The sequence below is a fragment of the Passer domesticus genome, chromosome 1 (assembly GCF_036417665.1).
Source record: "Passer domesticus isolate bPasDom1 chromosome 1, bPasDom1.hap1, whole genome shotgun sequence".
NCBI classification, from domain to species: domain Eukaryota; kingdom Metazoa; phylum Chordata; class Aves; order Passeriformes; family Passeridae; genus Passer; species Passer domesticus.
Genome location: NC_087474.1, coordinates 13,976,705 through 14,002,201, shown reverse-complemented (window position 1 = coordinate 14,002,201; position 25,497 = coordinate 13,976,705). Strand labels below are relative to the sequence as shown.

The following is a 25,497-nucleotide window of genomic DNA, read 5'->3' as shown; positions in this document are numbered from 1 at the left end:
CATGCAAGTACCCAAAGCCAAGGCTTGGGGGTGTTTGAGGGAAATTGATTAGGAAAATATCCCTTTGGATCTTTACCTAAATCTGAACTCATTTTAGTCCAATACTTCTTTTCTAAGCACTTCTGATTTTCCAGACTTGTGTGGGAGCTTCAGATGCAAGGTATGCCCATAAACTAGCAGTGTTCAATGGTTCATTTCCTACAGATGTGTTATGTTGCTTCCATGAAATGAGTTGACTTCTACAGAATGTCAATACAGCATGTGGAATAGGACAGTGTAGAACAGCTGAAGGCCTCAAATTCTGTAGTGTATCAATTTCTTATTGAAAGTATCCCATTAAGAAAAATGCTTTCACTGAAATTTAATTTAATTACATTTAATTTCTTTAGATAAAAGAGTTCCCCAGAAGCATAGAACTATAAATTCTACAGAATCATGCCAAGATAAAGAAAAAAAAAGAGAAATAAGGAAGCCTAGAAGCAAACTTACTAAATTATTTTATTGCCTGAAGTGAAAAGCAAGAGTAAATAAACAGCACAAGTGTTTGATGGTTTTAATTTGTATATACATTAAATAAGTTTATTAAGCACAACAGAGGTTGCTTATTAATTACCCGTGAAAAAATGCTCTCTTCTTTTTATTTGTTACGGCACAGAATGTAATACCTCTCCTCCTCTCGGTACAACCGGGAAGTATGAGTACGGAAAGCCCGAGTGCGGCAGGCTCCAGGCACGGTGGGAACGGCGTCGCTGCGGTCCAGCTGCTGCTTCTCGCTCGGCCCCGCAAGAGCGGACGCCGGTCCCGGTGAGCCCCGGGCGCGCCCCGCCAGGTGCGAGCAGGACGGGCCGGGAGCGCGGCCCCGCGCCGGGACAGCCCCGGGACAGTCCGGGGGAGCCGGGATGGAGCCGGGACAGCCCCGGGACAGCCCCGGGGCCGGGGGAGCCGGGACAGCCCCGGGGTCGGGGGAGCCGGGACAGCCCCGCCGCACCTGGGGGCGGCTGCCGGGGCCGCACCTGGCGGCGGGGCGGGCGCAGGGCCGGCCCCTCAGCGCGGCGCTGCGGGACTGCCCCGCGGGGATCCTCCTGCGCCGTCCCGCGGGCCGGCGACCACCGACACCCCCAGCCCGGCCCCGCCCCGGCCCGCGCGGATCCCCCCGTGCTGCCGCCGGCCCGGGGCTCGGGGGTCCCGGGCCCCCCCGGGCGGCGCGGCCGCTCCCGGTACCTGCGGGCGCAACTTTTCCCTCGCCGCCGTTCAAATGCGCTGCCGTAAAGCGCCCGTCTCCCGTGGCAACAAGGTTCCGGGCGAGCACTAGGTGTAGGGAAGGTGATGTAAAAGTAAAACCACCCAGTGTCGTAAACCAGGTCCGGGGGGGAGGGGAGGGAGTGAGGGGGGCGGGCGGGGGAGGAGGTGACTGGAGCATTTAGACACCAGCGAGCGGATCATGGCGGATGGCCCCAGGTGTAAGCGCAGGAAGCAGCCGAACCCGCGCCGCAACAACGGTCAGTCACCCGCGGGGCAGCGCCGCGGCCGCGCTGGGGCGGCGGCGGGGCCGGGGCGGGGGCCGGGCACAGCCGTCCCGAGCGCGCAGGGGGGAGGTCGGGCGGGCGCCAAAGTAATTCCCCCGCCGCGGCTCGCCGGGAGCGCGGCTCCCTCCGCACCGTTATATCCGCTACCTGCAGCCTGCCTCGCCGCCGCCTCCCTCCTCCGCCTAGCGGTGCCTCCGCACTCCGCCGCTGTCCGGGACCGTTACACGCTGCTTCCCCCTCGAGCCCCGCGACCGCCCCGCCGCCGGCAGCGGGCTCGGGGGCCCCCGGCCGCGCCGCCGCTCTCCGGCCCGGGCGGGGACGCCGAGCCCCGCGGGGAGCGGCGGGGGAGCGGCCGCCGCCCGCCCGGCCGCGGCAGCCCCAACTCCGAAACTTGTTACCTGCGCGCTACCCCGGGCGGAGCGGGGCCTCCCCCCGGCCCCGCGGGCGGGATCGCCCCGCCGCCCGCCCGGGAGCGCCTCTGCCGCCCGCCGGAGTTTGCTCCCCGCTCGCCCGGCAGCGGGCCGGCTGCTCGCCCCCGGCCGGCACTCGCTTTGCTTGGGGCGGCGGTGGGGGACGCCGGCCGTCCCCGAGGGGACACACCCGGGAGCACATGCGGGGGAGGCACCGCCGCCGCAGCGGGCGGCGATTCGCGCGGGGGCAGCGCGGGCGCCCCGGGCCGGCGCCCCCGCTCCGCGCCCGCCCGCCCCGCCGAGAGTTGGTGCCCGGCGGCGCCCCGCGGCCGCGCTGCCGCCCCGCCGGGCCGGTGGGGAAGGGAGGGCTGCGCCCCGGCGGCGGGGGCGGGCGGCGAAGTTTCTTGCCTTCCCTCTGGCTTCGGAGGTACCTGTTTGTATAATAATGGGTGGTAACGGTTTGGCCGGGGGCCCCCGCTCCGCTCTCCGTGCGTGTGTGACCAGCTGCTGCAGTCTATATAAGGAATTACATTTACATTTCGGGCTTAAGGGCTGCTGTGGGGTGGTGTTTTTTCCCCTTTGGTACGTGTGTTACTTTAAGATGCGATGGGAAGGTACACGGCGGGGGGAATAAAGGCTCGTAACACCCACTCTCTACTTATTTTCTGGAAAATGGAGAAGTAGTTCGGTCCTCGTAGCACGACTCTTCGGAATAGGATGTAGAGTAGGCGATTTTGTAACCCTCCTTGGCAATTTTAGGTTTTATGTGGCATTTCCTGTGCAGGGTCACAGATAGGAAGGCTTTGCCTGCGATCTGAGATGTTTTCATGTGCAGTGAACGGTCTCCGAAATAGATCGGAGTCACGATCGGTGCTTCCCCTCTCTAATCCTCCCTGTTCGGGGCATAACGTGGTGATAAATGACGGCCTTTCCAGGGGCTAACGGGTTGGTTTGATCGCGTTGAACTTAAAAGGCTTTTCTTATTTTTGCTGTGTGCGTTTTCTAGCAAGTGTTCTTGTGTTTGCACGCTCATGTTATTAATTCCTCGTCCTCGTGTAAATATTTATATTTAGCTCATGATTTGGCTGTGCTAAAGGTAAGTTTGGAAAGTGCTGTTCTCTTTACCTTATTAAAAATGTGGATGATCAGAGAAAGGGGCTTTTCTTGTTGCTGACGACAACATGTGTGACATGTGAGTCTGAACCACCCAGCGTCTGTGCAGGAGCTGTAAACATGTTTACCTGAACAGGAAAGAAAATGGATTTTTCTCTTAAAGATCCAGTGATATGAATACCATACTCTTAAAGCATATCAACAGATGACTTGAGAGAGAAATTTTCTGAAAACCTGGCTTTTGAAATCGACGGGGAAAAAAGGTCCTTGATTGCTGCAGCAAATGGCAACTTGTGCAGGTAGAAAAAAAAGATGGTGTTTAGTTTTCTCCTGCATGCATGTCAGCCCCCTCCTGTCTGCTGCTTTCATTCTCAAGGGAGGGATTTATTTACCACGCTTGCTGTCAGTGTTTTTCCTTTGTGCTTAATATTAGAAAACCAGATTTAAGGCTGTTTAGCACAAACCGTTTTGCCTGCAGCGTGTATCACTTGCAGAAAACAAAAGGTGTATAAGATCTGGTATCGTTCCAGGTATCTTTCATCTTCATCACTTTTGGACCTCATTGCTGCACCCACTTTATTATATAAAGCCTCAAAGTCTTTATCAACTAGTTCTGTAATGTAAAATGTGGTGTATCTTTGGTGTTGGTTCCTTTTATTGGGGAATTAAAACCAACTTAAGTCATTGTGCATTGGAGCATCAGGATCGGTTAGATAATAGAATCTGGATAATAGAGATTTCTCAGCAGTGGGTTTATGTTTGACTTGCAAATATTTACTGAAGAAAATGCATAGAAAAATGTTAACCCTTTAACCTTTAAAATAAATAAGTACGAAGGGGTTTTTTTCCCAAAGTCGCAGAATGCACTTGGTTCTTATAGGTATCTTCTGTTAACGAGGAATGGGCATAGGGGAGATGCATAAGCAGCTGGCTTGTTTGTAGTATAAAATTAAAAGCATTTTTATGTGTTTTCTTCTCCATATTCCCACAGAATATGAAATTATTATAGGGAGGTTGCACTAGACATCCAGTATGCCAGTTAATAATACTGGGCTATGGCATTGAGTACTGTAAACTTTTCTTCTTTTTATCTCTTGTTAAACTTAACGCAGCTATTCTTACACTGTAAACTTTTGTTTTTTCTTTCTTTCCCCTGCTTTCTGTGTTTGGGAGCCATCCTGGTGCATTAACTCTCGCTGGAAAGGGTGTCTTATCATCTTAACTCTGGAGCTGGGTCCTTTTCTACCTTGTTTATTGGTCCCTACAGGAGGTCAGCAAAGAGCCGATTGGTGCTGCCATTAAAGCCTCCACTTACAAGGAAATCTGGCACTTCCTACCTGAAGAAAACTACCCTGTGTCATTGTCCTTAGTTCTGGCCAATACACAAACAACTTCTGCTGCAGCAGAAGAGTTAAAGTGTTGAGATAATGTGATAGAGCAGAAACACAGCACTAGTTGGGAGTCTCTCATCCTATGTACTTCTTTCCTTTCTCCCTCTCTTTTGATAGAAAAATGAAGAGGAGGAAAGAGACATGGTTTGGGTATTTTTTGAAGGTCTTCTGCATAGCCATGCTCTTGTGAGACTCCTGAGCAGACTTCAAATAGATTCAATATCAGCAAAGGTTTTCTTATTTTGAATTGGTTTGCAGTCAGGATTAGTTGCTTTCTTAGCTTCTCTCAGGTATATTATGGGATTGTCTTAGTTCTTATTAAACAGCAAAACTAAAAGTCACACATCTTCTTCAGCAATGCTGTGAGATAAGTAAAACAAAATATTTAAAACTTTCCTTCCTAGAGTGTGAAAATATATCAATCTAAAGTATAGATATTCTGAAAATAATGCAAGTATGCCTTCAGGTTTTCAGATGCATATTTAATGGTGAAAAGAGGAATGTATGAATCTGGCTAAATTCTGCATGCTGTCAGGTACATGTGAGGAGAAGATAAAAGCCAGCCTTGGTCACAGTGAATTTATTACTAAGAGGTTATGTCAATTGACTTGTTAGAGTGCTATTTCGGTTGCTTTACAGTTGGTTCTTCTCTCTTTTTATTTCTATTAGGTAACACTTTCATATAAAGTTTTCTTATCAGGCTAAGAACTGTAAGAAGACTGTAAGTCCCTTTGAATAAGGCAAAATCGTATTTCTTTTAGCTCCAAGGTGTTAGCTACCGGCAGGATGTCAGGTGTTAGTGACACTTGGAATACAGCATTCCTGATTATGCCTGTCTTCTCTTGCCCCATTGCCTTTCTGCTTTTGCTATGTATCATGTTTTTGCTCTAATGTTAATTTAAATTTGCAATTTGGGATTTGTGGAATGTAGCCCGAGTTAAAATTCCAGGCACAGTGAACAGGTTTACATGGACAACTGAATTAACTGTTTGGGACCAAGGAAACCTTCTCTCTTATAAACAAGTAGTATTCTGTTTTAGTGTTAGCTACTGAAATATAGTGTGATTTCTCTTAAAAAGATCACTCTTTCTTCCTTTTTCTGTCAGCAGTCAGTGCTTGTTATTTTAACAGTTGTGAAGCAGGTTGTCTAATGGTAATTCGTTACCTGAGGCAGTTGGGTCTTTTAGAGGTAATTTGTTTCCTGAAACAATTTCCCTTGCTTGTAGGGCTCTGTACATGTGCTGCTGAAAGGGTTAATGAAAAGTTTCAAGAAGATGAAACTTTCCTTCTGTCATGGTCTTCCCACTCATAAAAATCACTCAATGTTTTTAATTAGCAGTCTGAGGATTTGACTTCTTTGAATTCAGTCCAAATTTTCTATTGAATATTTTAGTTACATCAGGTAGAGTCAGTGGGGAGGGGTTTCTGTGGACTTTGGGCTTTATGACAGGTCCTGTTCATTGGTGTTACTGACTTTGTTTGGGCCCTTGCTCTCTGTGAGCAGCTCCTCTGTGGACAGAGCAGGAGGAAGGGGTTCTACAGCTGTTCCCTGCTTCCTTCCCCACTGAGACTCCAGTTGTGGTATTAACCTGTAATTTTTTCTTATAGAAGTTTTCCAGTGCTGGGGGGAGAGGCTGAAGTACTCTGAAGTCAAAATATCACTGTAATGCCTTTCCTCATGTGGAAACATCTGTTTTAATAGAGTTTGAAATGCCAGTGAGGGATGGCAGACGCTTTTAACATGTGTGGGATTCTGTATTACTATGGTAAAGAAATAAAATTAACTTCTGTGAAACTTGGATTGTAGGTTTTTTGCTTGTTCGGGTTTTTTAACTGATTTTTGATCAAGTGCTCTCTATTGCAGAGAAACTACTGAACTATATTATCAGGCCAAATGCTTCTTAGGCATCCCTGCTTCTAAATTCAGTCATTATTATTTACCAAAAATGTAAGCATATTGCTCAAGACATTAGCTGTTTGTAAACAGTTTGTACTGTTTGTACAGTAAACAGTACATTTTGAATCTCTTTTGAATCTCTTTGAATCATAAGGGTTCTAGTCATGATAGGTTTCAAATACCCAAAACTAGAGATAGAAACCCAAAAATGACTCTGTTTTTATGTAGACTTTCATACCGTATTGCAAAGTACACTGCCAGATTAACTTTCAGCTGATTGACATCAATATTCCTGAATTTTTGGTGGTTGTTATCTACATTTTTCAAGAGGACTCACACCTGGGATCTTTTCTGTTTTGGGCAAGTAAGCAGAACCCTGTCTTTCGTTTGTGGTCTCAGAAACATTGGTGCTTCATTCTGGCAGCTATAATAGGCCTGTTATTTTTGAGAACTAAATTCTCAAGTGACTTACCCAAGGTCACACAGGAAGTCCATAGCAAGACTGAGTCCCAATCCATTTTTAATCCTCAGGACTACCCTTGCATTTGGCTTGATCTAGAGCCTTAAAGGGAAAGAATAGTTTTGTCATTTGGTAGTTACTATTCCTTTCAGCTTAATTGTTTAAGTTCTTTCATATTTATTGGAATATTTTTGCTTTCACCAAACAAGTGGCAAGATGCAAAATTCAATTTTGTCTTTAGCCATTTTTAGATGGTAATAAGATACTATTTTCACTGGTGATATTTTCTGTCTTCATAGTCTATGTAATGATGTGCCAGAGATGTAAAATGTTGTCTTCTGTTGTGTTTTGTATTTCCAAATCTTATGTTCAGTGATGCAAGGTTAGACAAAAATAAATTACATCAGGAGGGACTTAGTTAAAGACTACACTGTAAACATCAACACCCCTGCTGGGATATGGAGGGCTTTAAGGAGACTGTGTTGGAGTTTAACATCTGGGCAGAAATTATGTAATTAGATGTTGGTTTTGTTGTGACAGTTATGACTGGAGAAGTGTGTTACCAGTATTTTTAATATTTGAAAATGGTAAGTAAATAAAAAAGCATAAGGCATCCTCAAAACAAAACTTTTCCAGTAATGCATAAATAAGTGCCAGGCCTGATAAGTTGACTAGACTGTGACAAGCACATGCAAGTCTAGGTTTTGCCACCACAACTGCTTGTCACAGGTGGAGCTGTGTGGGAAGCTGTGGGTGCAGGTGGGTGCTGCGCCTGCCTGGGCAGCATGAGGCAAAGGTGGTATGAAGAGTGTTCTCATATCTTCATCTGTGAAGGTGTGTGGTTAGCTCTAGTCATGAGACACTGCAATACATCAGTCAGGGTAGGGATTCTTTCCTGCTGAGGGAAATGCTGTTTGAAGTCTTTAGTAGTTAAAAAAAAATAAAAATAAATGGACAAACCCCCAAGCAAAGGCTGGAGAGCAGAGGGTTGTATGCATGTGTGCTGCATGGGCGAGGCAAAGCGTGTGTGGGGCAGGAAGAGTGCAGTAGGCAGGGGTATAGTCTGCTTCTCACTGAAGGTCTGATACCTGATTTGTGATGCACCTTGCTGGCCTTCCAGAGAGAAATGTATTTGGCTGCTGCATGAGATCACAGTGGTAAATAGCTTTGACCTCAGTTGGCTGGGTGATGCCTTGAAATACTGGAATTGTTGTTGAGTTGTGTAGGGGGTTTCATGAGTGTATTGTTTTTAATGCTTTCTATTTCCATGTTATGGTGGCAAGTTTTTAAAACTTTTTATAAGCCATTGCCTCTAATACTGTGAGTTGATTTTTTAGCTAATTATTATGTGCTCATGTATTTCTCAGTCTTGGTTTGCTTTTCTGGTTTTCCAGTTCCTCGCATCTTATTTTATTGTAGTTGGAAAGAGTAACAAAAGTTTGATATTTTAAGAAACTGTTCACAGTTGCAACTTTCTAATCTTTGTGACCATTTCTTTCAAGGAAAGGTAGGAGTTGCTTTCATTTTTCCTATTGAGCTACAGTTTGTTTATTTAATAATCTAATTATCTCTTTTTTGTGTAGATAAGTAGTATTCCTGTGTGACAGTCAAGAAGAATGGGAATCCCAGTCAAGAGCATTGAGACTTGATGGATAAAATACTGACTCTAGTTAAATGCAGCATAGCTTTACAAATCTATTTCAGTACTCCTGAGAAAAAATACTACTTCCATCACACAGTATGTAAGCACCTTTCAGGCAGTAAAAATGTATGTACTGAGTCTTCCTGTATCTTGGCCTATACATCCCATTCCTTGTGTGAGTACCTGGCAGCTTACATTCATGTGTTAGCAGGATGGGTGATGGTAGAGTAGAAAGAAAAAACTTGTTAAATTTTTATCTGTATGTGATGCACCAAGGCAGGATTCAGATGTTTCAGTTGGGTAGTGCTGAATATATTAACCATGTTTCTTTAGACCTGTGCATTTGTCCCCAGAAAGGACAATAGATAAGAAAGGAGCCTTTTTTAATTTGCCTCACTCTGATTGTCTCAGATGTCATTACTGTAATGTAATATATTTTATTTTAACATGCCTTTTCAGAGCAACAGAAGTTAACTAAAAATATGCTTTCTCATTTTTGAAGAGTCAGTACTGTTTGAAAGCAGCCTGTTTCAGTTCTCTCCTTTTCAGCTGTCATTCCCAGCTGTCACAATCTCCGTGATGTGAGGACTTTACCCCCGTTGTTTCAAAGCAGTTTGGTTAACAGCTGCTGTCACCCAAAGGTTAAAACCTGAAAATGGGCATCTTTTATTGGTTTCCTTACAAATATTTACTTTCTGTTTGGTGGCATTCTTTCTTGTTGCTCTCTCTTCAATGTGTTCCATTGATCCTATTTTTGGAGAACTGTGTAAAGCAAATGAACATGTCTAATGATGAATGTATTTTTAATTATAACTGAAAAAGAGAACAAAAAAAATTCTTTGCTGTGATGACATTGCATCCTGTTCAATTAGGATCTGTGAATATGAGTAGCAGTTGTGCTTCAGTGAAAGGACAGGTAAAACTAGTTCTTTAAACACCAAGAACTCTCTATGATATGGGAGTGTGTCAGAGGAAGAGAAACAACTTCTCCTTAACTAACTTCATAGTATTCTGTACTTCTTCTGATGCAGATGTCCTCTCTTTCTGCAACTCCTCTGTTCTTTAGCTTCTCACAGGTCAAGTGATAGATCAGGAACACTGGAGGAGCTGGCAAGATCATTGGAGATAAATTAATTATAAACCTTGCCATTCACCATGATTCTGAGAGTGATTTTCATGCACAGCACTAGAAGGGGTTAAGAGTCTGATGTGGTAGAGAGTATTTTTACCTATGAACTACTGTGCCTGTCTGTGTTAGGATCAAATGCTAGTTGGGCCAGTGATGCTAGAGAACACCTTCTGTTATTGTGATATAAAATGTTTTCATTATTTCAGCAAATATCCTTTTCCCAATTCTCTTTGATAGGCAGCTGACAGACAGTGAGGGCAATTTTCTGTTCTATTTTGTAGGCATCCATCCACAGATGTGTATATGAAAGAAAGCAAAATGATATTACAAAACATCACAAATGTGGCATGATTTGAAAAAAGCCTGGGGAAATCTATTCCATCTGAAAAAGGACAAACTGAAGAACAGAAAAATCAGGCCTTAACTACAGGGCTTAAGTTGATTTTTGTTGGACTGGTAGGTCCCCAGAGAAGCAGGTTGGGCTTTTTATTTGTTTGTTTTCCTAACACCTTCCTCCTCACATAAGCTAACATAATTTTTATTAATGCCCAGAAGCATCAGGGAGATGAGTTGTCCCCTTTTCTAAGATGCACTTGTCTTTAAACAGTTTTTCTTAATGCCTTGAAGTATTTTTGCCTTGTGTGCTTCCAGGTATGTATCAGATTTTCCTTCTTCACACCTTCTAGTCCATTTTGTCATTTCTCTTAAGTTCCTGTAAGCTGTCTACTATAAGTCATGTTAAGTCTTAGACTGGAAAAGGAGATACTGTCCAGAATCTGTAACCTGTTTAATCTTCCCATCCTGTTTTATTTGTCTTTCCATGGCTTTTCCTTTTCTTCACAGTATTCCTGGCACAGCTGTTTGGTTAAGTCAAGCAAAATAGAACCAGTCACACACTACTGGATTCATTCTTATGCTATTGTTCACAGGAAGGACCTAGGTACAGTTTGCCTGGTAAAGAGCATGAGTTGGTGAATAAGGGCTTTGAAGCAGATTTGGAGCTGTAATGACTGGCTTCCTTCCCTGCTGCTGTCCCTTCCCCTTCCTTGCTAAGCATTTTCATTTGAAATACTAAGGTGTGGTCATCGGGCATATCTGTTCTCAACTTCCAGTAATTTTTTGCTCACTGCTGAGCTGCACCATAATTACATATGCAAATGTAGTTTTTTTTCCCCCTTCTTACCTTGTACATGTGGGAGAGGAAGATAAGGTTGCAGAATACCATTGGGATGTGCTGCTGTTGAGGAGATGCTGCAGATGGCTGCAGAAGAAGACAAGTACTCGACCTGCAGGACGAGGCTCAGCAGGGGATTTCAGAACTTCCATGTCTGAAAGGCAACAAGAAAATAGTATTCTTGCCAGCTTTAAACTTTAGATAGGAGCAGATTGTAGGATGGCTTGTTATAACAACCTATTTTGATACATTCTAGCTACTGAGTGCTGAAAGTAAATTTGCATTTCCAGTACAGATTTGTTTTGTAGACATATATGTATCTGCATCTATCTGTATCTATATATCTGTAGTTATATCTAATAATTTATTAGACTGGTCTGAATGCTCCCGGTAGTAACACAAGACAGGCTTCTGTTCATAAGTGTTGTAATGATAGTAAACCACAGAGACTAATTCTGTGGAGCAAACTATTCTGACAAATTCTGCCCTTCATGGTAAGGCTTACCTTGTACATTTTCCAGGCTTGGAATTGACAGATGTACTGTATTCCTGGAACACTAAGTATGATTTTGAGCAAATATTGGAAGATAGAATTGGTGATATAGAGCAATCAAAATGCTGGGAGACTTTCTGCACAATAGTGAAATAATACCTGAGAAATGAGAAGCAGAATTTAATTGGTAGTTGTGGCATAGGAAAAGGGAAATAGTTCCAGTGACACATCACACCCTATAACATGCCATAGTTCTCTCTGTTTCACCACGTGATTAATCACGCCTGCATAGTTCATGTGGTACTTACGTGATGATGAGCCTGGCTTAAAACGATGAGCCTGGCTTTTACCTCAGCATGTGAGTGAATAAAACTAGTGGCAGACTTTGTGAACTAAGCCTGTTCACACAAGGAGAGTTTAGCTTTCCAACTGTTAAGGATACAAATAGACTTAGTTGAATAAAAATCATGACACACAGCAGAGGTTTATGATCCTGACAGAAATTCTTACAAGATGTTTGATGCAAACTGTTGTCTGTGGATCTGATGCTTCAAAAATGTTTTTGGCAGTACTGCTTGTGGCAGTGCTAAGATGCTTTCCTTCAGAAGTGAAATAAAATATGGTGGTTAAGAACTCCAGCAAATATAGGCATTTTCTTTGTTTTAGTATGAAGTTGCAAGCCTTCTCCATTTATTTATGTCACATGCCTGGAAAGAAGTAATTAAAAAGCTTCTTGTTATATACTACTGTACAAATAATTTCATTGCATTTGCTTTTTTGTATGTATGGTGTTGCAATAATTTGGCATATAGAAAATCTGTACAACTCTTTAGAAAAGTGAGTTCTTTTCTGAGCGAGAAAAAACAGAAGTGCTGAAATCTAAAGCTTGTCAAATGTTATTATAATAGTTTACAGTTGCCTATATTTAACTCTTATTTCATCCTACTAACTTTTGACAATATTTCTAAGCATTTTGAAGGTCTCCTATAGCAAATCCTCAGAATAAAAATGTTTGACTTTTCAGAGGTTCCAAGGTGCTTGCTTAGTGAGTAGTCTTCCAGGTTTGTGCCGTAAAGTATCTTAATAGGCATCCTAATGAAGCTTTTTATCCCTTAAATGTTTCCCCAACCTGTCTACCTTTAAAGAATTCGTGTGTCTTCCTTCAACCACAGTTTTAAGTAGGACTGTCAATCCAATGTGTGCCTTGTTCATTCTTGGGTCTACTGTTGGAACACTTTGTGTTTGACGTGTGTGTGCGCATGTGCAGCTGCATGAGCTGTTTTCCTGCCTTTTCCTTTTGTCTGTCAAGCTTCTGGCTGATAGCAGATTAGCCATCTGAATGTGGGCAGCAAAGAGTAATGGGCTGTACAGAATGCCTGGGGCTTCTTGCATACAATGAAATGACTCCATTATAAAGCAAAAAATGACAAGCCTGCCGTGGAGGATGTCTGTACTGGAGATGGAGAGAGTAGCCTTTGGTTTATGATCGTGTTATTGGGTATAAAATAAACTTAATTTTTTTCAACTGTCAAAAGTATTCCTAGGTGCCTTACAGAGCAGTGCTGACAGTTTTTCTTGCAGGAAAATACTTATGAGCTAAATTGGTGAGGTACTACTTGCTATTCCTGATTGCTCTGAATGTGTGGGGGAAGGAAGGGAGTAACAGCATGATGGCTCAGTTTCATTTTCATCATGCAGGTGTGTGTGGTTTTTTCCTTTCTTTTAGTTTTTTTTTCTCTCTAATGTTTTGCTTAGTTACAGGATTACATAATCTGCCCTGCAGAAGTGTGTTAGGTTTATTAAGTCTTTTGGAAGATGTGCTAATACAGATTTGAAGGAAATTGGGCCAGGAGCATGGCTGAGACACAGAGAATCCAGATGCTGGAGGAGAACATGAAATAAAAGGCTGTAGAGAGTTGGCTCAAGTAGACAAATGAGGCTGTGTGCATAGTAGCAGGAAAACTAATGAGGAATCTTATCAAGGTTTATTTTTTTGACAGCTATACTTACCCATTGTAAGAATACAGTGTTTGAAAAGCCCTCTTGATTGTCTACAGTTTACTGTCAGTGAGCAATAGTTGCTTGTGCACTTGTAACTTCCAGTTACAGCTTTCAAGAAGATTTTTTTGTTTGTTTTTTATGGCATTCAATCTCTAAAAGGTGCTGTCCCCCACTGAAAAAAAACAGGTGCAATCTGTTAATTTATGCTAAATGGAAGATCTCCCTGGTTTGCATCTGCTCAGGAAATTAAGACAGCTTCTGATATATATGAGCCTCCAAACTAACTGGCAAGTCAGGATAAAAACAATTTGGTATATAGAATATGGATGTATTGTTAAAACATGGAAAACTTATCTTAAAATGATTAAACAAACCTCTTAACTGACGTTTGGTGTCATTTGTCTTCCTTGTTGTGGTCTGTTCAATATGTTGCTGTGGTTACAACTGCTATGAACTCTGGAAATTTATGCTTTAGCAGCAAAATGTATGAATTGCAACTTTTATTAAATAAAATGGGAATACTGTTTGAACAAGCTTTATTTTTCTCATTCTGTTAGCTGCTGCCAGGTCTCCTTGTGACTGTTCTGTTTGTGGACACTATTTTTTGTAAGGGTTGTGTCTTTCAAAGATCTTTTAGCTACATGTTACGCACCAACTTTCTTCAGTCCCTGGGATTGATTTGCCTTAAGCAAAAACCCTTCCTAAAAATTTCTGCTCCCTTCCTCTCCTCCAATAAAGTCTGCTGCCCATTGCTGCCTCCTCCCCCCTCTCCCAAGAAAAAAGGAAACAACTGAAACTGGTAATACCATAGAGCTCCACAAATGCTGCTCCCTTGAGAGCAGTATTAATTCACTTTACATGCATTTTTATTTTGCATTCAGAATTGTTCCTATAATAATATGACCTTTTTATGGTGCTGAAGACTGTGCTACTTCACAAGGAAGCTGGTGATAAAACTAAAGTTTAGTTAACTATCTCTAACAGTGGGTAGTCTGTAACTGGTGACAAATAAAATACATTCCAGACTAGTTTAAGAGAGATCTGTGGGGTTTTTCTAGTCTCCTTTTTCCTTGCCCCATGTGATTGCTGTGGTTTACAGTAGGAAGCCACTAGTTTCTGCAGTCACAGGTGGAAAGGGAGATGTATTCACTGGTAAGTGATGTAAAGACAGCTGAGTAAGAACAAGAAAGTGAACTCTCTTGGGGGGGAAGGAGTTAGCTACATATTTTACAAATCTTCCAACATCTGTGACTTAATTGGCACTCCTGAAAGCAGTGTGTTGCACATTAATGCAGCTTAGGAAAGTTGCATTTATGAATAAAAAGATCTAGACCTGTTCTTGTCTTCTTTAGGGTTTTCATAGTTACATATTGGACTGAGAAGGGTATTGCCTTTGACTGATTTGGCTGGCATGGCTGCAGTGTTGTGCCATGGCTGGTTTTCAGGACAGATATGGGAAATTGCAGAAGGGCAGAGTGGCAGAACAGCTGAAAGATCATCTTCACTTAGCCAGAAGAAAATGTGGGAAATGGGGGTTTCATTATCTTAAAAGTATTTAGTGCAGAAAAAAATATTCTTTTGGTGGACAGTTTTACTTGTGTTTTTCTGTGTTGTTTAAGGTGTAATGCTGGCACAGCTGACTCAAACACCATATTATGAGGAAAGTTTGCAGATTGGAAAGAATCTCTGCTAATTTATCCCAAGCATCCATTAAAGAAGTCTTGTGATGGGGTATATACCCTTGAGGGGTGGGGTGTGTGGAACCCAGTGTCCCTGCTTCCTAGAGTAGAATGATTGCTCTTTATTAGTGGCAAGTGATTGGTATGTCAGTCTGTCTGACCAAGTAGTACACTGTTTCTTAAAGTCTCTTTCAGACAAATTCACTAAAACCAGGAATTTTTAAGAACTTTCTGGGTCCTGCTAGTAGTACCTGTTAGTTTGGAAGTCAGCATTTGGTTAACTAGTATGGTTGAAGTTCTCTATATAGAAATACACTACTAAAATATAGTCCTAGTACTAATAAACAGGATTAGCCCTCAGTTATAACAGGCTTTAGGTTGATGCTTAAGATCTTTTGGTAATTTTTTGTTGGCAAATACTAGTACAGCAAGATTGGAATCATGAGTTTAGGACGTGATAATTAAGAGCACCCGCTGCAGAGCTATGAAATAGCATGAGGCAGAAACTTGTAAATCCATGCTTTTTGGGTTTAATTGGCCACCAGTTCAGAATATTTATTGCTAGATTTAACCCAAACTACAACATATTCTAAAACTATGCAAACAGGTTGTCTTTTGCTGATTGCAGTGAGGAGGATGTGGAAAGAGCTTCGTGTCTCCTTTGTAAAGTGTCTAGTGTACAAGCTGTGAATTTACAGAAGGCTGTGGAAATGAATGCCACAAAATGAGATGCTTAGAAAATACAGGCCTGGAAGGTGCTTTCTTGTATCCTTCACCTTGTGTCTTCCCCCCAGTTTTCCTGTTATGGGTCCTAGTGGCCAGCCCTTGCCTTAAGCTCTGACAAACACAGTGCTATGAAGATGTGGAAGCTCATGGGTTCACAGGGATTTGCTCCCTACTTCAGCCCAGAACCATGCAGTTTACCTGTCTTTTGTCTGTTGTTTTTGTTAGGTAGAACAGATTTGTTTCTGCAGTAGACAAGTTAGGGTATGTGAAATATTGTTTGTTGCCATCTTTTCTATGTGTTGTAGGCCCTGTGTGAATCCTGGTGACTCCAGCAAATATGAAGAAGAGTCTTTTAGATGTGCTGTATAGACAGATGTTATAAAGCCTCATGTTTTTCTCCTTATCCTGTAATTGAGTAGAAGTTCAATGTAGAGTAGAAGTTGAATGAGTCAGTGAAATGTTCTTGCTCCTGTCTAGCTTATCTAGCTGTCCAAGAGCATCAAGATTTTAAGATGTGCAGAGCTACAGTGTATTTTCACCTTTATTCTTCCCTCTCTTCCAAGCAAGACTGTTTTAGAGATGGGAAAAAATGCTACCAAAAAAGCCAATTCTATGTTTTTCAGCTTAAATAAGGCTTATGATTATCTCTGCTGTAATAATAGGTGGTTTAGGTTTCTTGGAGCAAATCATGCAGTTCTGGAAAACCTATGTGATTATTACAGAGTACTTCAGTGGACAGTCTCTGATACAGTTGGGAACTCTTTAATTTGGGTAACTTGCAGAGACTGAAATGCAATCCTCAGCTGATCAGCCTGTAGCATATGAGAACAAGGGGTGTCAAGTTCTGTTTTGGAGGAAACGTATTCAAAATCATTCAGGTTCATTCGTGTGTGCTTGTCCTTAGATTTCCTTTTCATGTTGACTCATAATGGAGTTCTGGAAAACCATACAGCCAAAAGCATGTTGTTATTACTGCTTTGGGTGTTATTGATGAGACTAATCAATACCTCTGATTCTGGTTTTTGTTTTGTTTTTTAAGGTTTTGTTAACTGAATCTTATTTCTCTGTACCGCTCAGATTCCCAAAGTATCTGATAGCCATCACAGCCATCTACAAAACTCAGAATATTCTAAAACTAGTAAGCAACTGCACCAACATGACAAATATGTTTGCTTACACAGCATGATAGAATAGGAGGGATTTCTGTACCATCTTGAGCACAACCTGCCAGGCATTAGGAAAGCAATGTGCTTTGTTCACAGCAGGGGACAGAAGGGATTTGGAGAGAAGTGAGGCCTGCATTGCCTTGTGATGCTTGTGTTGTCGTCCTCACGTGAGAAAGAATAAGTGTTTTTTAGTCATCTCTCCTGTCTCACACCCTCTAGAAGTGTTATTTTTGGGTTTTTTCTCCATTTCTGCAAGTGGGACACTCATGGAAAGCCTACACGTAGGTTTCCATTTAGGCTTGGGGACTCTGGAACAAAATATTCAGTCTTTGAGATCATGTCAATCTTCTACTTTTAATGGAATCTTAGTTATTCTTGTGGCAAAGGTGCAGATGAAGTCATACTGAGCATCTGCAGGAATCAGGGGTCCTATTTCCCTAGTCAAAAAGAGCAAGCATATTTTGTGTTTCCTTGAGAGGTATTTTTTTTTCTCATTTGTCAAAAGAATAAAGACTGTCTCCTGCCCAAAGGTTATTTAAATTGATGCCCTACTGTTTGAGATGAGAGCATGTAATGCAACTAATTCCTGTCAGTTAATGGTGTGTGTCCCACTAAACACAGCCCTCTTGCTGCTGCCTTGAGAAGCAGTCAGTGGGGCAGTCCTGTGTCTGCTGCTGCCTAGTTGTATGCCTTTGGTGGAAACCATGAGGAACAGAGGCTGCTTTTTGGCAGATGCCCTGGCAGTGCTTTGGCACAGGAGCTAGAGGTGGTAGTAGTAGGAGATGTGCTGGTGCCTTACTCTTCAGCTTGGGGGAGTCTGGGTTGCTGACAAGTGACAGAAATGTGCCTGATTGCCAGCTATGGTGAGCCAGCATCCTTATGGAAAACCTCCTCCTGTAATAAAGTGAGGTTTGAGATTCTCCCTAGTTAAGACATCTACTGGTGGCAAAATGCTGTATTATTTGTAAGACTTAAAGAAATAGAGTTGTTCCTGGGAAAGCACTGCCTCAGAAATGCCGCTTTTTAGGGTGTACACCTCTTTGTCGGCAGTAAAAACAAATAACAACTTGCTTGCTGAACTGTGACCTGTTTTGGAGTGACAGTCTTGCAGCTTGCTGAATCGACAGCTGGGCTTGCCACTGTGCTGCCCGGAGCTGAGAGCGAGCTTCACAAAGGCTTTGGAAGAATACATTTGTTTTCGTTCCCTGTTGTTATTTCTCAGCAGGTTTTCAGTTGCATGCTCCCCCACTTTTAGTAGCCCTGAAGCTTCCTAGCCTGCTACTGTTTTAAGTTAGTTTCTTGTGTGCCTTCTTTAAATATCCTGAATGGCAGCTGGAAGACTCAAATAATATTTGAGAAACTAAGAAAATCAATGATAAGTCATTTGATAAACCTTTTTGAGCTCTCTCGTGTAGCTAAGTGATTTAAATGTGACTTTTTTCCCAGGTTGAATCAACTAATTAACTTCTAGTTAGGTAGAAAAAACTGTGGTTTTGGGGTTTTTTTATGTAAAGAGGGAAGGATATAAATGGTTTGGTCAGACCTTCTTTCTAATAATAATTCAGTGTTCTGCAGATGAGTTATGTGAGTTGACATGAATGTGGCTAAAAAGGAAAATGATCCATTTTTCCAGATGAGGCAGTGCCAATTGTGAGGATTAAATGCTCATGCAAAAATTATATTATCTCTGAGCTAAATTTTGCTGAACATGCTATGGCATATGTGTCTGGCATAAACTGTATGTCAGTATTTGTGGTGATGGGAGTTTATACTAGTTCATTTCAAATCCTAGCAAGCAGCAGCTGAAACACTGCTGAATGACCTTTGACACAGGGACCCATGAATGCCCCAAGTATGATTTCACTTTCACCACGTTCTTTGTGAATCTGAATGCTTGTCAAATCAGATGTGTGTTTAGACCTTTTCACTGAATATGCTTGGAGGGAAAGAACAAAGCCTGGGGTCAACTTGGCATAATCCCTGCGTTTATCTTTATTCTATTATAGCGGCTTGTGGGGGATGGAGTTACTATTTTCTGTGAGGTGAAAGTGCAAGTAGAGTGTAGGTAGGCTATCTGTCTTTTCTTCCAGACTTTCCCAGCAGCCTAACTGGTCTGCCATGATTTACTTATGTTAATGTGTGGCTGACTAGGCAGATTGCTGGTTGAACCATGTGCTTTGCTAGTTTTTTCTACCCATCACTATTCTGTAGCTGCTGTGCCTACCCACTGGTGTAAACAAGCACCTCTGGCTTGTCCTGGGTAGCACATGCAGGAATGCCTCTGTGCTACAAAGTGCTTTGTTCTCCCTGATGGACATGGGAGAGGAAGTAACATGGGTTTTCACATTGCAACTACTTTTTGCTTCAGTACAAATAATTATTTTTTTTTAATTTTAAGAGATAAACAGCTTCATATGGTACATATACATTTTTTGCTCTTGCAGGCTATTAGTCACACTCAAGTAAGGGGTGACTAAGTCTGTTATTAGCCATTCAAATTGGGAAAGCCTTTGTCTCTAAGGGAAGAACCGGAGAGTTCTACGAAATGATTGCTATAGACTTTCTGCAGTATTTTTAGATTTTACTCCTCGGGTAGATTCACTTCACAATACAGGATTGTTTCTGTGTGGAGCTGGAGTGGTCTGAATCTGTAAACGAGCTATTGTGCAGTAAAGTACAAGTGGGTGGAGGAACTACATGACAAAAGGCCTAGTTACCTTTACAGTTTGTTCGCTGTACCTCATACACTTTGTTTCAGAAGAAAAGCACTATTCAGTGACTGGAGGATAAGGAGGCAGCCTTTCACACGAGGCTTATGGGAAATTTCTCTCTGACTTGGGGGTTTTCAGCTTGTGTACCCTGCACCTTCTGAGGCTTTCCCTGAAACAACTTAATGTGTCTCTGAGCCCTGTGCACCTCATGGGGTGAGCGCTTCCATGTCTGGTGCTTTGGCCAGGTTTTTCCACCTTAGCATGTGCACTTGTTTGGTTTTGGTTTTTTTGGTTTTTTTGGGGTTTGTTTTTTTTTTTTTTGTTAGATTTTTAATTTTGAATTAAAAATTTTGAAACATTTATTTTAAAGGAAGAGTGTGTTCCCTTGTTTTTTTAAAGGCTTTCAAACAAGACTCTCATTAACTTCAGAGATTTAAAGCACTGAACTGATTTAAAGCATTAAACATCGAGGGGATCTGTCTTATTTTATATATACAACTAAACGGGTTAAGAGTAATTGTGAAATCCTGAACGTACTTCTTTAGCTTTTAAACTAAACTTTGAAGCTTGATGTCCTTAGCAGTTCCCCTCAACTTCTGTGTTTTTTCATTGTTTACTTTCTCTTTTCATAGATTAGAGGATGAGTACTTAAAAACCTGTTCATTCTGCTTGAAAACAAATATACTTCACTCAGCACCCAATTTTCTGATTTAAAACACTTTCACACAAAACTTGCTCTTGAGCAGGATGTTTTGGGGGTTTGGATTTTTTTTATTTTTTTTTTAAGAATTGTGTTATTTCAGTCCATCTTCGAGGAGAGGAGATGATCTGGGGAGAGCAGGACACTGCTTCTCTTGCCTGACGCAGGCAAGCAGGGGAGAGCTGGAGACAAGCAGCTACCTCACATTCTCTCTGGACATGAACACCCAGAGCTGGCTCCTGCTTTCCTCCCAGTGGCACTGAAAGGTGTACTCAGCCCCACAGGTCACAGCCCTGCACATAAGCTGGAACTAAAAGTCTTCAGCCCAGTAAAATAATTTTAAAAAGTCGTTGAGGCTTGGACCTATACCTGTGTTACCTATGTGGGTTATAGAGGCTGTAGTCACTGGTAGGAGGGCAGAAGAGGTATTTAATCATCTCTTGCTGCTTTAAGGAATATGTTTAGTGCCTTTGACACTACCAACATAATTTTACCCAGAATGTCAGGCTCAGCAGCATGGTGTGCTTTTTTGCTTGCATCCTGACCTGTGTACCTTCTCCCTATCACAACCTGCCTTGGTTTGGATGTGGCACTTACATACCTGAGTGTCACTAGCCTGTAGTGTTCTTTGTGGTATGCTTAGTTCAATTGCATATTAATGACAGCAAGCACTTGCATTTTAAAACCCCTTACTGTTGCAGGCTGTAAACTAGTAAGTTACAAAATATGCCACAATGCTAACTCAGTTAATGTTTCTGAATATAAGAAATCTCGGAACAGTTCCGCTATAGTTGAGTGAAACTGATATGTGTTTTTCAGAGCTGTTATGAGCTCTCATCTACTGATCTTGGATACTTGTAAATAATACCAGAAAATCCTTTGCTTGTATTAATCAGAATGAAAAGGCAGGAATCAAATGTTCACTTGTGCAGTTTCAAGTTTTTTAATTGGTAAATCAAACCTTCTGTTCTTAAAATGCTACTTATATGCTACGTACTAACAGCTTTTATTTTTGCTTCCCTCCTCTTCTGTCAGGGTATGAAACTACGTGCTGTGTAAGAGTTTCTATTTTCTTTATGTTCTCTGTTTCCAGACTGTTTTAAACTTGAAATTTTAGGGAAGGTTTTCTAATGCTAACTAATGCTCCGACAGCTTCTCCACTGGTTTCCAAGCCTAGTAAGTTCTCCTGGGGTTCTTTTGGGTCTAGTGGTGTGAGGGTGGGATTTGGAGAAGCATCTCTACCAGCTGTGAAGTGAAAAGGCTGAACTGGAGAAGCAGTGCTGGAGGAAACAAACCCGCTGTTCTGTACCTGGTTGCGAAGCTGATCTGATTTCACAGTTGATCTCAAATGCAGTCTAGTTCAGGAGACAGCTACAGGCTTCAGTAATACCAACAGCTGACAATTCAGGAATGTAAACTTGTTGGATTTTACATTTCTCTTGCTGTCCCAAGTGCAAGTGCCTGGGGGGATAAATGTACTCAAATGTGCCTTAAAGGCTAGTTTGAGTAGTTGAGACCATAAAGGCACAAATAGATGGGCATTCAAAGCCACGGTTCTTGGCCAAATCGCTGACCAGAAACCTACCGTGTGAGGGTCCTTAAGCTCATCTGCCCCTGCAACTTGCTGTGCTGCTGCAGTCTTTGTGCTGATTTGGGAAGTCTTCTTTCTGAGGCCTGGAGCCCATTGGCATAAAGCATTCCTTCAAACTGGACTGAAATCTGTATTATACCTGCCTGCTCTAGTCTTGAGCTCTTAAACAATGTAATGTGTTGAACATGTGAATGGCCCTACCTCAAAATAGAAACTGGTGGGTTTGTCCCCAGGTTTCTCTCTGTCTGGGAACAGTTGAGTCCTCTTGAATGTCTGGATACTGATAGCCCCAAGGCTATTTTGTTTTTGTGTTGGGCTTTAGCTAACTACTGTCATTTGGTTATGTTTTGGAATGCTTAATTCCAAAAGGAAAATGAAAAGTTACCTCACCTGTTCATTTAAAAATGGCTCTGGTCCTATTTAAGTAGCAACTACTAAAGACTGAAACACACCAACAGCTCCACACTGCTAGTACTGTGGAATTGTTTATTTGTTGGTTGGTGTGATTTATTTCTTGAAGCTAGTCCTGTCTTAGTAGCTAAGAGAAGATGCAGGACAATCAAAATAATTACCAGTTTAGGTCCTTGGGAAAAATAACAGAGAGGCTGCTGCTTGGGATTACTTGACAAAGTGTTAGATGGAGGAAATAATATCCTGTCAAGTAAAGATTTAGGGAAAGTGTTAGGTGTGGTGGTCATGTTGAAAAAGTGAAAGTGAGGAAAGAACAGCTTTTGTCAGACTTCAAGACAGCAGAAAAATGCAGAATCACTGTCCTGTTATTTACAGCAATAATTTGCTCCAGTCTTCCTCTGACTGCTGCTTGAATTTATGATTCAATATCTTGATTTCTTGACTGAAAATCATTCCTGGCAAAAGAGGCAGGCAAGCCCAAAGGAGAAAAAGAATTAGTGAATTGTAGATAGAGCTTTCACTCACAGTCTACCCTGGAGAATCCTATTTGCCAAGAAAGCCGGTGTAGACACGGACACGTCGGTAGGCCAACTGTTGGCATCTCAAGGGTTAAGAATGTAGCCTGTGCTTTAGCTGCTTTCACTCTTCTGTCCTTTCCTCTGACTGTGATACTGAGGAACCGAGAGAGAGAGGGATGTTAGCCTGCATAATTGTCAAACAAGTGGTCCCAGTGTTATTCTATGGGCAACCAATTGATGCAATCTGTGGCTCTGTCAACAAGTGGATCTGTTATCTCACAATTGGGAGAGATTAAGAACAAGTGGTCAATTTAGGGCAATTCAGGGAAGTGGTGCTTTGTTGTCTTATTGCAGTGTGTGAGCATGCCCTAACTCAAAATCTAGCTTCTGTGTTGTAGGAGTTCTCGTGTGGGATTTTTTTTTTGTTTGGAGTTTTGTTTTGCTCAGAACACATTATTTTCTTTCACTCGACCTTTATTTATTTAATTTTCTATTTATAAGAAAACTTATAAGTTTATAAGTCCAGTGCTATGTACATACATGTGGCAACTGGAAAAAATGTGACACAACTCTAGTAAAAAGATACATCCATGTCAGCCCTTCCCTAGTCACACAGTTCATGAATGAGGGATGTTTTCCTGAGCAGTTGTGTGCTGGAAGTCATTCAGATATGTTGCTATTTTTAAAGACAACTTTTGTAGGGCAGAATCTCTGCCTCCTTATGTATATCTACAAACTATTTTCTTTTCATGCAGACTGAAACTTGTATGGTACGTAGTTCAGGACTTCAACTCGTTCTGTTAGCAGCTTTCTTACTGACTTCTCTTTACCCCTGTATTCTTCTTCAGAAAAGGTTTTTTTAAAGGACTGCTGTCCCAGGGGTTGCTTACAGCATGTGTACATTTGGCCTATCAGCATGCCTATGTACTTTGGCTGTATAAATTGTAGGGCTGGCTCACAGTCTTGGGCACCTAAATTTAGATGCCAGGGTGTGAGCTCATTGCCTGTGTTCCCATTACTGTCTGCAGAGACCTAGCCAGTGGACTTAAGAACTGTTCAGCTGACTGAACATAGGTATCTGCTTTAGGGTGAGCAGGATACATAATTGATTTTAGTAGGAACTTAAGCAACTGGTTTATGCAAAAATGCCTGAATCTAGGTTTTACTGTCTGTGAGCTGTGTCTCACCATTTTTTACCTCTACCAGTCAAAAAACTGCTTTATGCTCTTTCGCTGTTAAAGGTCCCTTAGTGAGTTCTCTCCTTTATTACTTTCTTTTGAAAGTAATAATAGTAGTTGAAATTTTTGAGCACTAAAAGCTACATCTTGAAGATGTTACCTGTCTAGAGCTTTCTCTAAGAATCTAGTCTTCAGTTCTCTGGGACTCATAGACTGGTATGTTAGTTCACTTGGGAAGCAGGCTACCTGCCCTGCCCCAGGTACCTCCCTTCAGAACACCTTGGTATCAACCCGTCCGACTCAAGTCAGGTTTCTCGTGTCTCCTGCTGGGAAAGGAATGAGCTTCTTGCAATCTGTATGCTATCTCAGAGTGTTGTGAGGAAACAGCAATGAGGCTGTGCTGTTTTCTCTTGTTCAGTTGCATGTGCTGTCATAGATGGTCACAACTAGCTTTTAACTTAAAATGTTAATTTCTGTTGATTACTTAAATAGTGCTTTTGTACTGAAATGGTGATCATAAATGAGACTGAGGCATTGGAGTGGGGAGGTTTAATAATGGGAAAAGCTGCTTTGAAGCTTTGGATTGAGATCTATCTGTGAAGGACTTATTTTTTATTTTTTTTTAAATATCAGTGAAGTTTTCAGGGCCTTGAGTTCAATGTGATTAGAGTAATTGCTAGTTGTTTCAGATCAAGGAAGAATCTATTGCGTAGCTGGGCAACTTAGATGCGAAAATGTCTTTTCTTACTCCCTTCCTCCTGCATAGTAGTAGTTGCCTTCTTGAAGTTTCTCCATAGTCAGAGTGCGCGTCTTGGATTTTGCTATGTCCTCAATATTCAGAGTGCTCACTAACTACAGGATGCATTCAGTACTTAAAGAGTGAAGTGGCTGGAGGGAGGGGCAGCACAGACAAGAACTGAAGACTGGTGCTTAGACAAATAGATACTTTTAGTTAAATCTCCCACACTGTACAAAGTTATAGCTGAAATTGTTCCATCTTTTAGTGTTCATGCTGTTCAGTGTTGTTTTACAGGCCTTTAAACTTAATTTATAGAAATAAATAGATTTATGTTAGAAAAGGAGTAGGTTTGTACTGTTGTAATAAACTAGGAGACTGGTGGAAGGCAGAGTAGGCATCCTGAAGGAATTCAGCCTGTAACTGGGTCTTTTAAATTCTCGTATTCTGAGATGAAGTGATAGGATTGTTTGAACCATCCCTACAGGTGTAGATTTCTTGAGAGGAGATCAAGAGGGTTAGTATCTCAAACTTCATGCTGATTTTTTTCTTCTGTCTCTTGTTTTGAAAATAGAAATAGAGGCAGCCTGAAAAGTATCTTTTCTTCTCTCCCATAACTGTATCAATGTAGTATCCATCTGCTTTGAAACATCAGTTTGTATCTGGGGTTTTTTTTTTGTGTCATGGCTTTTACTTGAGAGTTAAAAATTACTATTAAAAATTACAGAGGAGATAAGTCTATATGCATACCAATATTAAAAGTTTTGCATTAATGTTTCCAAATTTATGTTGAAAAGAACTTATTTAATTTCATGGACTAAGCAATATATTAACCTATTTCTGTA

The 25,497-nt window shown here is 41.8% G+C and overlaps 1 protein-coding gene across 8 annotated transcripts in view; it reads left to right on the top strand.

Annotated features, from left to right (window-relative positions):
• The first annotated feature begins 845 nt into the window (after positions 1 to 845).
• The window catches only part of ZEB1 (zinc finger E-box binding homeobox 1), a 121,157-nt gene continuing 96,505 nt past the window's right edge, over positions 846 to 25,497 (top strand). For 3 of the 8 annotated variants that reach the window (XM_064400868.1, XM_064400805.1, XM_064400781.1), the window contains exon 1: positions 846 to 1,323. In XM_064400868.1, the coding sequence (XP_064256938.1) occupies positions 900 to 1,323 (424 nt within the window). In that variant the 5' untranslated portion in view covers positions 846 to 899. Of the gene's footprint in view, positions 1,324 to 1,382; positions 1,500 to 1,886; positions 2,364 to 3,198; positions 3,349 to 25,497 lie in introns of those variants that run through there. The other 5 variants (XM_064401075.1, XM_064400956.1, XM_064400914.1 and 2 more) reach the window with 3 other exon arrangements.